The sequence below is a fragment of the Pterocles gutturalis genome, unplaced genomic scaffold (assembly GCF_000699245.1).
Source record: "Pterocles gutturalis isolate BGI_N339 unplaced genomic scaffold, ASM69924v1 scaffold30647, whole genome shotgun sequence".
NCBI lineage: Eukaryota > Metazoa > Chordata > Aves > Pterocliformes > Pteroclidae > Pterocles > Pterocles gutturalis.
In genome coordinates, this window is record NW_010113769.1 from 2,525 (window position 1) to 18,874 (window position 16,350).

The window sequence follows — 16,350 nt, forward strand, 5'->3', positions numbered from 1 at the left end:
TCTGCTTTTATAAAAACTTGTGGCCTACACCAAGCATCCTGGATATCAACCCATTCTTAGACAAGATTACTAAAGAGCTGAGTAGCTACCAGCACTCCCATTCCGGTGAGAGCTTGAATTTGTACAAGGCTGAAATAAAAGAATGTCCAGTCTGACTTCTTCAGTCCTGCCTGTGGATCTAGGGAATCATCTGGGATCCTGGAGCAGATTTTGATGAATCAAGCTGACTGTTCTCCGCAGATAGTGGTAACCGACTGGTACGTTAGAGAGAACAGCAGCAATCTCCTCCTCCCTGGGAAGGATAAAATTATCACACGTGTTTGAGAGGATACGGAGCATTTAATTCCCCATCCCCAGCTTTGAAACTTAAGTCATATGGAGTGGATCTTTCTCTTCAACTCACCCAATATTCCCGATTTGTTTCCGGACAGTGAAAGGCAGTGGAGCAGATGGGTAGTTGGCAGCTAGTGACAGCGTCAGCTCAAACTTGGCAAAGGCCATGGAAGCGGAGAACAAAAGCTTCACTCTGTATGTGAAATAAACACAAACAGAAAGGTCAATACTAAATATCTGAATGTAGAGCTACTACCTTTGAAGTAGGTTCCACAAGTGAAAACAAGTGATGCAATTGATGCAAGTTTGATAACTTCTAAAGAGTTCCAGCAGAAACTTAACAGTAACTTCATAAATAAGGTTAAAAGAACTTTTTCTCAGATTGTTTCCTGAATCTGCCCCTATTTAAATCAGGCCAAGTTTCCATCCAGCGCAGTACTACTAGCTATGACAATGTGCAGGAACGCCAGAGTTGAATTTTATCATAAATATGGGTAAGAGCATCACCAAGGACACAATGCACAGGAAGCAGATGCTTTGGGATAGCGTGGGCTAGAACAAGCACGATACAGGCCTTTTCCAGGTAAATCTCCCACAATTTGCAGTTTCCTGAGCACAGCCTGCCCTTGCATCTGTTTTGTGGACTCTACTAAATATAGCTTTTAGGGGATTTTTGGCAGGTAGCAGCTTGCAAAGGGTACTACAAAACTAGAATAACCTAGCATTGAGGCATACAGAGCGAAGGTGACTGGCGCTTAGTTATGGATATACATCAGTAACAGAAGGAGAAGGTGAAGTGGTATTTATCCTATGTGCCACAAAATTGGGAAATAGTATGAGAAAATGAAAACTAAAGAAAATAAACTTTTGTTTAAGCAGATCTGTCCTTCAGTGGCTGATCCTGTTTGGCTGAAGCAGACAGAACATTAAAGGAAACAAAGCACTAAGCTACAGGTAAATTCTTGCCTCTGTTTCCTTTGCATTGCTGGACTCTGGTCTAAAGTTTTAAGTGAGAGAGTTAAGTCAAACAGGAAAGCAGCGTGGAAGGAGAGGTTATGAGACAGTAAGGAAGTGGCTGAATCGAAGAACAGCTTAATTTCCATACATTTGGATAGTATAGAGCAATTGTATTAAAATAAATTAGATGGTTGTTAAAAGTAGTTGCATAAAATCTCAATTTCAAGAAAACCAAGTTGAAAATATTTCACTATTTTGCTTCTGATTATCTAGAAACACTCTCTGAAGGACTGGTGTAAACTCCCTCTGAAGTTACTCACTTTGTGTCATTGATATCCACCTTCAGAAGATTAAATTTTCCACCCCATCTCTCCAGAAATTCAATCTCCTCTCCTAAGACCTTGCAACGACTCACCACCGAAGAGACGTCATGAAGAACCTAAGTGGGCATTCAGAAAAGCAATCACATCAGCACTCGGGCTGCTAAACTACGTGACACTTGAAAATGCTGTTTATCCCAGAAAATATATTAAAAAAAAAGTAGTTTAACTGCTGTCTCAGTTTGGATGTGAAAATGCAATTGTACACGCATAGCAACGCTCTTTGCCCTGAGTGTCTGCCTCCAGCTTTGTCACCAGGGGCACACAGACATGCAGGAACACCAAGTTTGGCTTGGCAATTTAAACCATGAATTATTTAGGAAGCAGAATGGCATTCAACTCAGTTCTTTAATTTCTACTAGCAGAAAAAAAAGGGATTTTAAGAAATCACTACACCAGGCAGACATTAATGCAGCAAACCAGGAAGAAACCACAGCTTTTATGACTCTTGCCTTCAGGGACAGGCACCTCCCCGGCACCTCAGAATACACATGAAGCAGATTTTGATTTGCATTGATGAAGCATTCATTAAGATGCTTTTGTTCTCAGTATCAGCCCTACTCTCTGTGACAGAAAAGATTTAATGTTTTTCCAGAGTCTTAGAGGCTTTCCAGGAACATTACCTGGGGCAAGTAGTTCAGCGTGGGACACTTCTCCTGCCAGCATCCCCAACTTTCAATAAACTGGAAGATGAGTCTTTGGACTAAACGTGAGGAGGGTGGAGCGTTTTCCTCTGTAATACAGGAGACATACATGTTGCCAAAAATCTTTTAAAACCCATATAGCAATGCACTAGCAGATAAACCACAAATGTACAGATATCTTCCCAAGAACAGACTATCAGGGCAGCTACTTTCAAGCTATTCAAAAAATCTTACCATCCAAGAGAGATTCAAAGTCCAGGCTAACTATCTTTCTGGAAGGATCTTCACCAAAAACATCACCATCTGAGAAGGAAAGGAAAAAAAACCCAAATGGTAGTTACGTCCATACTTAGTTCTGGAGTTACAGCAATTCCTCTTCAGAAGCAGCCATTCATTACATGAATTTTCTTTTCTGAATTTTCATAGAAAGCACTGAGAGACATACTCAAAACCACCTGCCTCAGCTTACACGCTCCTGCTGCAGTACGTTTACCTTTTAGCAGATCTCCACAAATACAGAAACTTTATGTTTCTATTATTTAATTATTTCATCTTTCAAATTCGTAAAAACTGAAACCAATTTTGCAACTTACCTATTGGGGGTCCAAACACAACTGTGAGTTCAATAGAATCATAAAGAAAACTAAAGACTGCCCGCTGTTCACTCCATTCTGTAATCTCCCACTCCATGAAGCTAAAAAGTGGGGGGAAAAACACCGTCACCCTAAGTTTCAACCAACCAACACAATTATCTGAAGGACAAAGAGCAGAGTATTAAGCGCATGTGCAGCTGTTACCACATAATAGACCCACAAAATTTTCACTTTCCAACAGAATGCAAGAATCTGTTGGGAATGCAACCATAATAATGTTAATTTTACACAGATGTTCATTTTGAAATTGGAGTTGGGATATAGAAAGACTGAATGCAAAGTGTCACTGCAAAGTTGTTAACAGAAAAACAGCGCATCCCACACAGAAGTTCACTGTGGCTTTAGTGCTTGTCCTAGGCTGCAAGGCATCCAAAGATTTCCCAAATCAAATAACAAGGAAAAACAAACCCAAAAACATTCATATACAAAAGTGCAGCCCCAGAACTAGATTATAAAAATGAAATCTGAAGGTCTTTTCCTTACTTGTATCTCTCCACGATTTCCCAGCAGTTTTTTTCTTCTTCCTGTAGCTGGCTCATCTCAGCGAGCATCTGCTCACTCTGAGTCTCCAGGTCTGACAATTCTCTGCAAAGACAAACCAACCATGTGAGATGGAGCACACTGGCTAGAGAATCCCCAGCCCTCTAAACCCTGAATGCTCACGTGTTATTTAAGGTCTTTAGATCCTCTTTGACATCTTACCTTTGAAGTTCCTCTTCTTCAGCTTGGACACTTTCCAGTGCTAAGGGAAAGGGAAAAAAGCTGTTAGAGAAGAGAGCAGCAGAGAAAGCCCTGACTTGCTGTGCTGTTACTGTTCTTCACAATATGGAAGAGCTCAACTTGATGGCTGCTTCTGCTCCCTGGACACAGGTATGCAGCCAAAGGTTCACAATTATTGAACAATCAAAGTGCCGAATACGATAGCCAGCACACACTCTTGAAGTCACATTGTACCAAGCTCTGAACTCCATTTTTCCAGGGAAAAGCCAGTCCTTTTCATACACATCTATGTAATTAGCTATATCCAATGCAGAAAAGAAAGCAGTAGTGTTCGCATCCGTATCAGAATTAATGTAGCAGGGTGGCGGTTGAGTATCACCCTCTCCAGAATTAAAAAACAAAAAACAAAACCCCACAAAACCAAAAAGTGCCATTCAGCTGGTACCGTTACCTTCCTTTAGGGTTTTCCCTTCTGCTATTTCATCATTGCTGTCTGCTTCCCAGTCTTCCCAGTCGGAATCTATGGGAAAGAAGTATCAGGTCTCTGCAGAACTCCCAGATTCAACACTTAGATTCCATTTTATTTGTCTGTGGGTTCTATAAATCTTAGTATTTCAAAGTTAACTAAGAAAAATGTACAAAAAAGCCGTAAGGGTATCTACCAAAAACATCAAAAAAGTAACAGATAACAAGGAGAACTCCTTTAATTGCGTTGTTTCAAAGCTGCTGCTGTGCAATTTGATTTCTACTCAAGCCATTGGAAGAAAATTCAGTTGGAAGAAAGGAAGTGAAACTACACAGAGCACCGTTCTGCAGCAATGCGAGGCACTGACTGCAGCTTGTGTGAACACGGCTGAGATGATGATACAAGTACGGTCCCGGAGTGCCGGGCTTAGCCTCGCCTACCTGCAGGATCGCTGGCAGGTTTTGCAGCCCCTTTGAAGTGCGTGCTGCCAGCAGCTGTGCTGTTATCACTAGCAGATTTAGCCTGCTTGCTTACATGTTCATAGGCTACAATTATAATTCTGTATTTCAGATACACTCCTCGTCCTCATCCAATGCGTGCGTGATTCCCACGAGACAAGTTTGCAGACACAAGTGAAGGCATTTAGGCCTAAATGATACTTGTAACAAAGGAATTGTAAAATTCCAAGCAACCACCACACACAAAACTTGAACTGACCATTTAAACAGCAGCTCTGCAGGAAAATAGAGAAACCAGCATATTGGTCACTGGTTTGGAAACACATACCTGTTTCCAGAGAAACCAGACAGCTCTCTGCCTCCTTGATTAATTCATCCAGCTTTTCCATTCTTGACTGTAGCTTTTCCTGTTGTTCCTAAGATGGGAAAATTGTACTCAGGTCAGTGACTGTTTTTAAAAGCTGACTTGTCCTCTGGGATCACCATGTGGATCTTTGCTTGCTAAGAAACTCAAGAAAGCTGATTTAATCTGTCGTTAGAACGAAGAGGCAGACTGACAAACACTAAGGCAGTAGCCGTGCGTAAGAAAGAACTAGATACTTAACAATGTTTCTTCTTAATGATTTTTCTTACGAAGGGATAAGACATGGAAACAAATAAATTCCTAGAGCTTTTAATGCATACAAATTTCTGATACCTATCACAATGCATTGCTTCCGCATTTCCTTGTTAGTTACTCATAGTGACATTGCTACAGTATAATGAGATAATTTCTGATGGCATTTCCTTTAATACTCCTATTTTTCACTGTTACTTTAATTGTCAAAACCCTTAGGCAGAAGGGTTGTATAGCATAAGTGCGAGAACGTCACTGTCCCAATGTGTTTTACATTTGAAAAGGGAAGTACTTTTAATAAGAAGGAAACTTTCAAGAGAATGCACACTTATGTACAATAATTAGGCTTCTACAATGGACAGTCAAAGGCGGATGAAATACAGCAGCAATTCCTCTTTTTAAAGCTAAACCTCTGCAGCCTTGTGGCACGTTACCTGCGTGCTCTGCAGCAATTTGCTGTACAATGTCGCTTTCTCGTTGTGAGCCATGATTTTACTTTCCTTGCTGAAACAGGATTTCATTTTGTTCAGTTCTGCTCCAAAGCTCTGCAGCTGCAATGAACAGATAATACAAAAGAGAAAGTGAATGGGAACGCGCAACAAAAGATTGTTCAATCGACCCGTTAGATTCTTTCTCCCCTCTCTGCTCCTCCCAATATCCCATTTCTCTAGTAGCCGCATTACATGACACTTGCAAATTAAATCAAATTTAAGACTGGATAATCCCTGTGAATTCAAGTGGAGTTGCCTACTAAAGTAACGGATTTTCTTTGCAAAGATCCAACAAGATCTTCACTCAAATAGGGAGCTGCACAAGTAGCTAAAGAGATGCTTTTACCACAAACCAGAGCACCCTCACTGAGTACAGCAGACGGCTCTCATCCCAGTTTGAGACATACTCAGAACACTTGCCCCACGACAGTTAAGGAGGCTAACTGAAGTCCAGGCAGAACCCAAACCAGAAGAAATAAACTTAAAACCTGTTTTATCAGACCATAGCTACAGATCATGCAGTTCAATGTTTTCTCTGACAGCTGTCAATCCAGAAGCTGCAGAGGAATCTACAAAAAGCTTTTTTCTACGATGTTTGCCATCTGCCTGTTTCCACTAGGTGGTATCATTCCAATTGCAGCATGTAGAGATTTGCTTAATAGCCTTTCAAATTCGTTATTCTTAGCTCAGGGGTCTAGGTGCTTTCATTGTTCATCAGTATAATTCTTCCTGCATCTAGTTAATAACCTAGCCTCAGCGATATCCTATATCAATCTAATTATGAATGGTGAAAAATGCTGTCTTTTATCAGTTTTGACTCTTTTCACTGAACAGATCTTTATTCTTGGCAGTAGAACCACAGAAAACAGAATCTCTTGTTCTACCTTCTCAATTCTGGCTGGGATACTTTCATAATGCTTTTGGTTTTTAAATGGAAATGTTTTTGGCTGCTTTTTTGTGCCCATAATCATCAGCATTCTCCTTTCAATACCCTCTGCCCTCATCTTTTGTTTTGGCATGTGACACCATTGTTCACTCTAAATCCCATATGCGGTGTTATTTTTGTGTAATGACATTTTCTGTTCATTATATGTCTTGCAACATCACTTCTCTTTCTGAACTAAATAAGTATTGAAGTTAATGGACAATTCTGCTCCACCAAAGCAGCAACAGATTCTCTACAGTAAGAGCAGTTCATTTTTAGCTTCCAAAATTACACTGTTTGCTCAGGCAAAGTTTCTCGTCTCTTTTCTGCCTTCCACTAACCTGAGTTATCAACTTGAATTATCAAATTTTCCTGGTTTATAGTAACACACTCTCTTTAATATATTTTGCATTCTTCTGACATATTAGAAGTTCTCATAGCAGTTTTCCACTCAGAAAATATTTTGCCTTGTATCACCTACCTGACCGTTATTCTGTCACCATTCTGGTTCTTATTTTATTTCAATACATAAATTAACCTTACTTCTTCATCAGGTAAGAAAGAACGTGATCTCTCCATGCAGTATTACCTCTTCATCAGAGCAGGTTCTCATCACTTCCCACAAACTCCTATTGACATTCACCAGGAGCTGATCCTGCATATCGACGTACACTTTTAACCTGAAATGTGGAAAAAAAAGTTGAAAAAGTCTTGCTGCAGCTGCACCAAGCACATAAAGGAGCACCTTGGTACTTATACAATTAATTCCCCTTTTCTAGTTAAAACATGGAAATGTAAATATTTTCATTTAGTTGGGTCTTACATCTTGGAGAGACCCTCTAAAGCCGAGATGAAATGGGAGCCATTTCGTTAAATTCTGCACATCATACAAAGTTCACTTCCTATAGTCTTTGTGGAGGGCAGGTCTGAACAGGAGGTGGAGAGCTAGAGAGCCAAAGAAATAGGAAGCAGTGCTAATGAGGCTGGGAAGTATCTTACCTGAATGCTATCATAAAACTTGATTTTTCACATAAATTGCAAAAGCGATAATGAACCAGACCAGAAGTGCCCTTCAGATAAGAAAATAAATCTTGATAACTGTTTTAACCTAAGGAACACTGGAAAGTTGGAACAAGCAACTGATCATAACCTGTTACAATTCTGCTTTCTATGTTTGATCATTTTGGTACAATTTAAAAAGTTTTACTCTTCTGAAGTGCAACTGAAACACTCTATTAGTAAAAGCTAAATGACTTGAGGAAAATCAAAAGTTTGATTAGCTCCATGACCACAACTCCTCCCCAAGAGTTAGCCCTACACCATCTAACTCCGCAATGAACCGGCTGCCAGCAGAAAGTGGGGTAACTATAATTTTTAATTTTTCCGTATGAAATGTATTAACTCTCTTCAGGCCACTTTGCATGCAACCAGAGCTGAAAAAATAAAATTGCTAATGTACTCTGTGAGTGAAAAAACACTTACTCATCTATCTTCTGAGAAAGGGCTTGGCAATCTTCTTCATAAATCCGCAACTTGGGGCGGTAAATGTATTGGCTGTACATGAGGTCTTCTGGAGTGGGTGGAGTACTGACTGCACACTGGGGAAAAACAGAGGGAAAGATTGTGAAGAAAAAGAAAAAAAGATGCAGTTTTTTCAGAAACAGTAACTTCCAATCAATTAATGTACAGAAACCAGCAAAAGGCCCAGAATCTTTATTTTTGCAGAACAGAAAAGAAAAAAAAAACTAAGGGAAGCAGCCTGACATACTGAAACAATTGTTTTCATTCTGGTCTGGTCCTATTTTATTAACATCCTTTTAGATGAAGACTTGAAAAACATCTGTACATTATCCAGGTAACAAGAGTGCTCTAGAATAAAACCAGACAGCTATGCTTGATTCAGGATTGATGTTCCCAATTTTCAACAAGTCTTAGGCACATCAAATAAATACGTTGGGGGTATTTCAGCAAGCTACCTATATATGGGAGCACAGAAATAACTGACATTAATGTCATCCCTTCAGAGAAAGTTTTCAGGGGCTTTTGGGGTGGGGGGGGGTGGAGTGTGGTGTTTGGTTTTTACCAGAGATCGGTCACTAATGAATGTTATCAGAGTTTTGTTAGCCTGATGGATATCTAGAGACAGATCAGTATGAATAAATTCGCAAACTGGCAGTGTAAACTCAACTGTAACTAAGATAGCACAGCATTTTCAATGAAAATGGGAGAGATGTAGAAGTCATAAAGGAAGCAATTTAATCAGTACAAATTATATTAATTTAGTTGTGATTCTTTTTAATCAGTTTTCATTCTTTCATCATAACAGTCTTAAAGAACTTTAAAACAGACAGACTTTTTACTTGCTCTTGCTTAGCTGACACACAGAAATTTTATTCAGTTCAGCATCACGCTACTGCCAGTGAGAGATACTTGACTGCATGCCAAAAAAAAGTTGTTCCCTCATCTGCAAGAATTCAACAGAAACCTTTCAGGATGAGGATACTGAAACTGGGTTCAGGCAGAACAGACTTGAGGGGAAGAAATACAGAGTAGTAATGTCACGGTGAAGCACTCAGGCAGAAGAGAGTACAACAGGTAGTAGGAGTGCAGAGCAGCATTTCAGGATTCTGATTTCAGTGGCTGATGGACATCGTAAGAAGACAAAGTGAAAAGGTTAGACTGAGCTTCCAATTCTTACTTTCAAACTTATCATCCTTTTAAAACAAGTTAAAAAAGCAAAACCAGATAATCCTGAATATGAGGTATTTATTGAAAAGATCGAAATGTATTCTATTTTTCAGTTTGAAGGAAAAAAAAAGCATCAGACTTAGCAGTGAACAAGCAAAGAGATGAGAGGAAGCATGCAGTGTCTAACACACTTGTCAAGGTGGAATTTCTGGCTTAACTCATTGAAAGGCCTTTCATACGAACCAGTTAGTTGATAAAAAATTTAAAAAAGAGGAAAAGAAATATAATTTAAGGTCAATTATATTATGCCTATCAAAGGACAGATACTCACATTGGCTGGAAGATGACTACGTCGGGGCTTCTGAATGGGAACATGGACTTGAAGAAGTGTAAGAAACTCCCCAACTGTGATAACACCAGTCTCAAATTTCTGTAAAGATTAGGAACAACATATAGATAAGTACATTTTTCAAGCAAGAACACTTAGGTGCATATACACACACAAGTATTTTTCCTGGTAGGACAGGAAGTTAGCATCTTACAGCTCTTTACATACCTCCCGTAAGTTATCTTCACAAATGCTATCGGTGAGAAGCCGAGACTCCACCTGACTGGTTCGCTGAACTAGCCAAAAAAAAAAGGGGGATATTGCTGGGGTTAATAATATTCTTATGGAAATATGAACCTAAGCTCATTAGCTCTAGAAAAAAAGCAATTTTAATGTAGAGTTTGACCTTTCTGTGTGTTTCCAGTGCAAATGAAGTAACTGAGGAAACAACTGCTTGGGACAAATGCGGAGGACTAGATTAAGAATCTAATGTAAAATAAAATCTGTGGCAGAGCAGTAATGAAATGACAGAGTTCACTTCTCTATGGGAGGAAAGCCATGTGTAACATACTACGAAGTAATAAAACTGAGAAGGAGACTCTAACGAGGTCAGAGAGGGCATCCTATGTAGACAGAGACCAAGCTTTCCAGGTAAAAACATGGCATTCAAGCTCTGAGCCAACAAGGGCTGGTTTCTCACTCAAAGGAAAAGCCCAGCTTCTACTCGACAAGGCACATGCTTTCTTGACTGCTGGAGGCCAAAATTGGAATTGGTTTTGTAAACAGAGGCAAGATATCACTTATCAGATGATCAGCAGATTTCTGCCTCATTATTAGGTACCAGCTAATTAGCAAGAGCTAATTAATCCTGGGAGCTGAATCTGCTTGGAGGCTGTCTCTGCAACGCACCCCAAGGAACCTTCTTCCAAGAACGCCATGCTGTGCCACGCAGACTCATTCTGCATGGAACCAGTCTAAATTCATCTCTGGGGCAGCAGACTTTAGGCTGGGGCTTTGCTCTGTGCAGGGGGAACTAAACTGCCTCATCAGCTCAAGCTGCCCTTGAAACCACAGCTGTACTTCAGTTCTGCTCCTTTTTCTTCCCATCTCCGTTTTCCTTGAACAGCTTGGACTCTTAGCCAGAACGTAACAGCATGTTGACTGGCTGGGGGGAAGCTGTGACACGGGCATTCAAGGCTTTTCCAAATGAAATATATGGTATGGGTGGGGGTGTTCCTTGATTAGGTGTAAAGAACACAAAGTTTGAGACTATTGCCACAAAACTCACTTGTTAATTCTGTGTCTGCCTTAACAGAATCCAGAGAGCTGCTGGTGCTGGTGCTGGCATGAGTACAGTCAGAGCTTTTAGCCGACAGATACGGAGGATCTGCACCTTCATGAACTTCTGCTTGGCTTTGAGACACAGCGCCAAAAGTAACCTAATATTAGCAAGTTTAAAAAAATATATTAAAAGAGTTCTATGAAACAATATAAGTTGATCAGTAGTTTACTGTAGCTGTTTCTTGACATCCAGAATTGTTTTATTTTTAGTATTGGCACATTTTATATCTAATGAGCATGACAAAACAGTGTATAGCTAGTTAGGCCATTTCCTGTGATGACATAAAGGAGGTAAAGCTGCAAAATCCTTCATTCATTTCTCAATCAGAGCAGGAGCAACCACAGCACACCCTCTTCCAGCTTTTGGAACTAGAAAGTTTCTACTGAAGATGTACAAACTTATTTCTAAGGTCAGATTAATGTTCCATATTTGCACAGATTTTCTTGCTTCAGCTGCGATTTCTGCTCTCTATAAAAAAAGCTAATGTAAACTAAACATCCATGTTTGGATTTTAAATAATTGCTTTGTACCTAAGGAATAACTAGCAAATAGCTTAGTTCAGAGGACTAAGAACATTTAGTTGAGAAATAATTAAAAAGATACTATGGAGAGAATTATTTAAAATTGATAAATCCCCTATTCTGCCTGTTTTGCATGGTTCAGGTAAGTTGCACACATCCACCTGATTCTTCTGTTTTGGCAAAACCATGAAAAATACAAGGGGCGACATAGCAAAATGACAGCAAACGGGCGGTTAAGAGAAGCAAGAAAACCTGCCAACAGATCTCCTAACATCCCAAAATTTAAACAGAAGTCCTGCTAGTGTTCACTGCATCCTTGTAACGAGTGATTAGGCTCACCTGCAAATCTTGGGAGGCCTCACCATCCAAGTTTTCATCCCTCTTCAGCTTCTTTGGACTTTGGAGATCCTCTTCATCTTGTCCCAAAGCTCTTTTTGTGCTTTTGCAAGTTTTTGTCTCTTCAGATTGATTCTTTTCATTGGGGAAGATTTGTTTTTTGCTTATCTCACTGCAAGCATTTTCCATGAGTTCAGAGCTTACAGATTCATTTGAATCCATTTCTTCTAAGTAGACAGGAAGAAATTCTTCTGCTATAAACTGAGAAGGGCTGAAATCCTGCCTGCTAGGCTTCCTGTTACCTGGGCTTTCACCAGCATTTACACTTACTTGTGAAACTGGCGCTTCTCCTTTGTCTGAGGGGTTTGCATTTGTGTCTTGTACACTAGAAACAGAAGGATTTCTTCTGTTTGGTAATTTAGGCTGGAAGATACCCAGAGGGATATTTATTCCTTGATATGGATACTGAAGTGCCATGCCTAAATTTGCATCTACGGGAGCAGCTCCAGATTCAAGAGGTGTACTCTCTGTCTCTTTGGTATGAAGTGAATTATTGGGTTCATTTGCAGAATTTTTTCCTAACCTCAAGGTATCCTCTGGCTGAGTTGATGATTTGGGCAACTGGTCAGAAAAAGCAGTTTCAGAAATGGAGAGAACTGCAGATTTTCTTCTAATATTTTTCAGTTTTGAACAAACATTTAAAATCCCTGATAATTCGGGTGCAAGAGTGGGATCTATTTGATCTCTTGGTCTGTCACTGACCAGAAGTTGCTTAGTTTGTTCAGAGTTCATTTGAAAGTCTTTTGGAGGTGTCTCACCTTCAGCTGACAGCCCCTCATTTTCCTCTGACTCCTTGTTAGAAACTGGAACAAGGCTTGCTCCAGCCAAGCCTGAATCTGTTGCTAAGCCTTCGTGTCTAGATGAACCATCTTTCAAAACGTGGGTTCCCTGAGTACTAGGTACACCTGGAGCACCCTTCAAAGAATCTGACTGCTGGATGGGAAGTGAAACACAGGATACCAAATCGCCACTCTCCTCACTGCAAACCATGGGACTGTCACTTGGAAGCTTAAAAGACACTCTCTTCGATTCCAGGTTTTCTGGCGGTATGAGGTCCTGCTCGCTGTTTACAGGGACAGAATTATCCGTGGGAAGGTCAAGACCCTGTGGTTCCTGCACATCCATAGTCTCTTTTGGAAGTGAGGCGGAATAAATGGAATCTGGTGGTGTGCCACTGGGGACTTTGACGGGTCCTTTCTCACTAGGAGACGCCGAGGCTGATGAAGCAGAGGAGGGAACGCTGGGCTTATCCCTTGATTTTGTACGATATTCACCATTCAGGTCTTCTGCATGCTGAGAATCTATTTCATCTCCGCAAGAAGACAACAACGCACTATGCAAGTCTGGCTGCTGAGTGCTTTTATGTGACACTTCCTGGTTCTCAAATCCACTCATATTGTTATTAACAGCAGTAGTGTGCGACGCAGTTATTTCCATATCACCTTGACTGTGAGTAAACACAACGGTTTTATCCGCAGGAACTGCAGGAATGGCTTGAACAGACTCTCTGTCCTGTACATCAATTTTACCTCTCAATACAGCTGTGTGAGTTTTAGTGATCTCCATATCCTCAGCCAAAGTAAAAATGACAGTTTTGCTCTCTGAAACAGCCTCCTGCCCAACCTGCTTGGCCAGCTTTAACCTCTCCTCACCTAAGTCTCTCTCAGTACTTTCAGCAACAGAGTGAGCCTCAGTTATTTCCATGTCAGCCTGGTAGCTTGTAAACATCACTGTGGAATTTAAAGGAACAGACTGAGCGGGTTGCCTACCTTGCCGAGAATTTTCTTCCAAAGCAGCACTATGGGTTTTAGTGATTTCCATATCATCCATTGCAAACACAGTAGCTTCACTGTTTGGAAGCGCTTGCTGTCCAACCTTCTGATCCACATGCAGTTTATCATCACGTACAACTTTTCCAGTAGTTTTATCAGCAGAGCAAGACTCGGTAACGTCCATGTCAGCCTGGGTACTTGTGAACATCACAGTTTTAACAGGATGAGCTGAAGAGACAGAATGACTCCCTGCCTCATTCTGTGAGACAATTTCATGGCCTATAGCAGCCGTATGGCTCTCTGTGATCTCCATGTCATTATCCTCATCGCTCACTGAAAATAAAACAGTCTTTTCCCCTCTTGTTCCCTTCAAGCTTTTCCTTCCAGCCTGTCTAGCTGTGTTCAGCATCCCTTGAGATGCAGCCTTCTCCATAGATTTATCAATCGCAACAGTATCGAGTCTAGTGATTTCCATGTCATCATTGTAGGTAAAAACACAAGTTCTATCTCCAGAATTTAAGGATACGGCATCATTTGGACTTTTACACTGCAAAACTACTTTGTTCTCTGATGAAACTGTATGACTTCTGGTGATGTCCATATCAGCATCATCTGAAAATATCCTTGTTTTCTCATCTGGAAAAGGCAAATGTTTCAAACCAGTCATGGTTAACATTTTCTTGCCAGATACTGAGGAGTACATGTTGCACACAGGCTGCTCCTGACTACTAGTTGTCCCTGTGACCCCTTTTTTTAAGGACATTACTTTATTTTCATCTTGAACAAGGTATCCAGGCACTGCTTTTCTTTCTGCTAAAACTTCATTGATGTTGTGATCAGGAACCATTACTGCACAGTTTCCAGTCAAGTCCATGTTTTCACCAGAGGGAAACACAACTGACTTTTCTAAAAACGAAGGCAATTGGGATCTTCCCGTATGTGGTCCAGCCGTACTGGCCAGTACCGGCTCTTCAGGACCCCTCAAGTGCAGGCCACCAACTGGGTGAGGATTTTTAGTGTCCTCTTCTGAAGGAACTGTTTTACCGATGGAAAAATCTCTCTCAGAATCTCGTCGAGTTGACAACATTTTGTTTACTCCCTTCATAGTACAGGCTTCCCCTTGCCTGTCCGAGGTTTGGCAATTGGCTTTTATTCCCCATATTGTTTCAAGTTGCTCATTTCCTTTCATTCTAGAAGGAACAGGCTCATTACTGGAAACCAATGAACCACTTGGAGCCAAAGGAGTAACGGTTTGCTTATCTATGTTAATTTTCAAATCCCCACGTTCTCTTGCTGCAGTCTGACCTGTGATATCTACACCAGAACCACCCGAAAACTGGAAGGTCTGGCTTTGCAGCTGCTTGGACATCACATGATTTTGATTACAATTATTCTCATATTCTTGTACTGTATTGGCAGGAGAAATGTCAAACGCAGCAGGATGAGTTTTGGTTATGTCCATGTTTTCATCACCGGAAAACCTGCCCGTTTTGTCATTTGCGCAGGAAACAGAAATGTTTGGAAGGTTTTTTTCCAAAGGCTGAGATATAACAACTTTTTGACTTTGCAAAGACATGAATGCACAGGTGTCGGTGACAATATTCTCAGGGGCTTCTCTCTTTTGCTCTTGCAATGAACACATGCTGTTTGCACAGGAACTTGGACCACTTGCCTGCAAGTTTGCTTTTCCAAGCTTCTTATCCACCACTATCCTCTCAAGACCTTTAGTATTCATTTCTATAGCCTGGCTTCTTTTAATATTCCCATCGATATTGATCACCTCAAGATTTTCCTTCTCCATATCTAAAGAATTTGCACCTTCAGTGACATTTTTGTTCTGGTTCTTTCTTGGAATTATTTTACAATGCATTTGTTTTGCTTCTGCAGTCACCTCACTGCGTTGATCATCAATGACAACAGCGTGGCATTTAGTCATTTCCATTTCTTCCTGATCATTTAAATTGGCAGATGTAGATCTGTTACCAAGAAAATGAGGTTTGCAGGCGACAGAGGTGAACGCTCCAGCAGGAGATTCAGATTCAACATTCTTTCCATCATCCTGGACAACACAAGCTTTAGTCAAGTCCATATCTTCTAAGGATATCACTGTCTTCTCACCTGGCAGAGAAACAAGTTGAGAGTTTGCTAGTCTGTGCTGAAGCTTGCTCTTAGAAACATCAGTAGACACCAAACTTGTATGTGAATCAAAACCAACATTCACTGCAGCAGTGCCGTGATCCTGGGTCACTGTTTCCATTCGTTCATCTGAGCCCAAAGATGGTTCCACTGCACTATTTTTATATGACACAGAAGCTCGATGACCTAAAGCTGTTAGACTCTGTGTAATGTCCCTGTCACCATGTGCTGGATGTCTGCTTGCTGCTAGGGAAGTGTTTGCACTAACCGGCTTTTCAACAGTGTTATGACATGAACTGTTCATTTCTTTGGTACTGTCATTAGAGATTACACCTGTATAATTCTCGGTAATTTCCATGTCATCCCCTTTAGAAAAAACAACACTTTTTTCACCTCGGAAGACAGTCTCGGAAGAAATGGAACCTGGGATGGCAGACGTTGTTCTGGCTTCTTGTTCAACAGTTCGCAACACTGTAGGATCTCGTCTGTCTTCAACATTTGCTTTGTCTGTATAAAGCTGAGGG

At 40.7% G+C, this 16,350-nt stretch overlaps 1 protein-coding gene across 1 annotated transcript in view; it reads right to left on the minus strand.

Moving 5' to 3' along the window:
• Positions 1-228: 228 nt before the first annotated feature.
• CASC5 (cancer susceptibility candidate 5) overlaps positions 229-16,350 on the minus strand; it is a gene marked incomplete at its 3' end in the record, with an annotated part of 22,887 nt that continues 6,765 nt past the window's right edge. Inside the window, exons 10-29 of the mRNA XM_010074625.1 lie at positions 16,220-16,343; positions 15,587-15,808; positions 12,677-15,493; positions 11,862-12,160; positions 10,936-11,098; positions 9,888-9,955; positions 9,663-9,761; positions 8,126-8,241; positions 7,233-7,323; positions 5,662-5,778; positions 4,940-5,027; positions 4,139-4,207; positions 3,670-3,709; positions 3,451-3,552; positions 2,908-3,008; positions 2,549-2,617; positions 2,294-2,403; positions 1,611-1,729; positions 404-526; positions 229-292 (exon numbers count right to left, since the gene is read on the minus strand). Coding sequence (XP_010072927.1) covers positions 229-292; positions 404-526; positions 1,611-1,729; positions 2,294-2,403; positions 2,549-2,617; positions 2,908-3,008; positions 3,451-3,552; positions 3,670-3,709; positions 4,139-4,207; positions 4,940-5,027; positions 5,662-5,778; positions 7,233-7,323; positions 8,126-8,241; positions 9,663-9,761; positions 9,888-9,955; positions 10,936-11,098; positions 11,862-12,160; positions 12,677-15,493; positions 15,587-15,808; positions 16,220-16,343 — 5,001 coding nt within the window. The remainder of the gene's footprint in view (positions 293-403; positions 527-1,610; positions 1,730-2,293; positions 2,404-2,548; positions 2,618-2,907; positions 3,009-3,450; positions 3,553-3,669; positions 3,710-4,138; positions 4,208-4,939; positions 5,028-5,661; positions 5,779-7,232; positions 7,324-8,125; positions 8,242-9,662; positions 9,762-9,887; positions 9,956-10,935; positions 11,099-11,861; positions 12,161-12,676; positions 15,494-15,586; positions 15,809-16,219; positions 16,344-16,350) is intronic.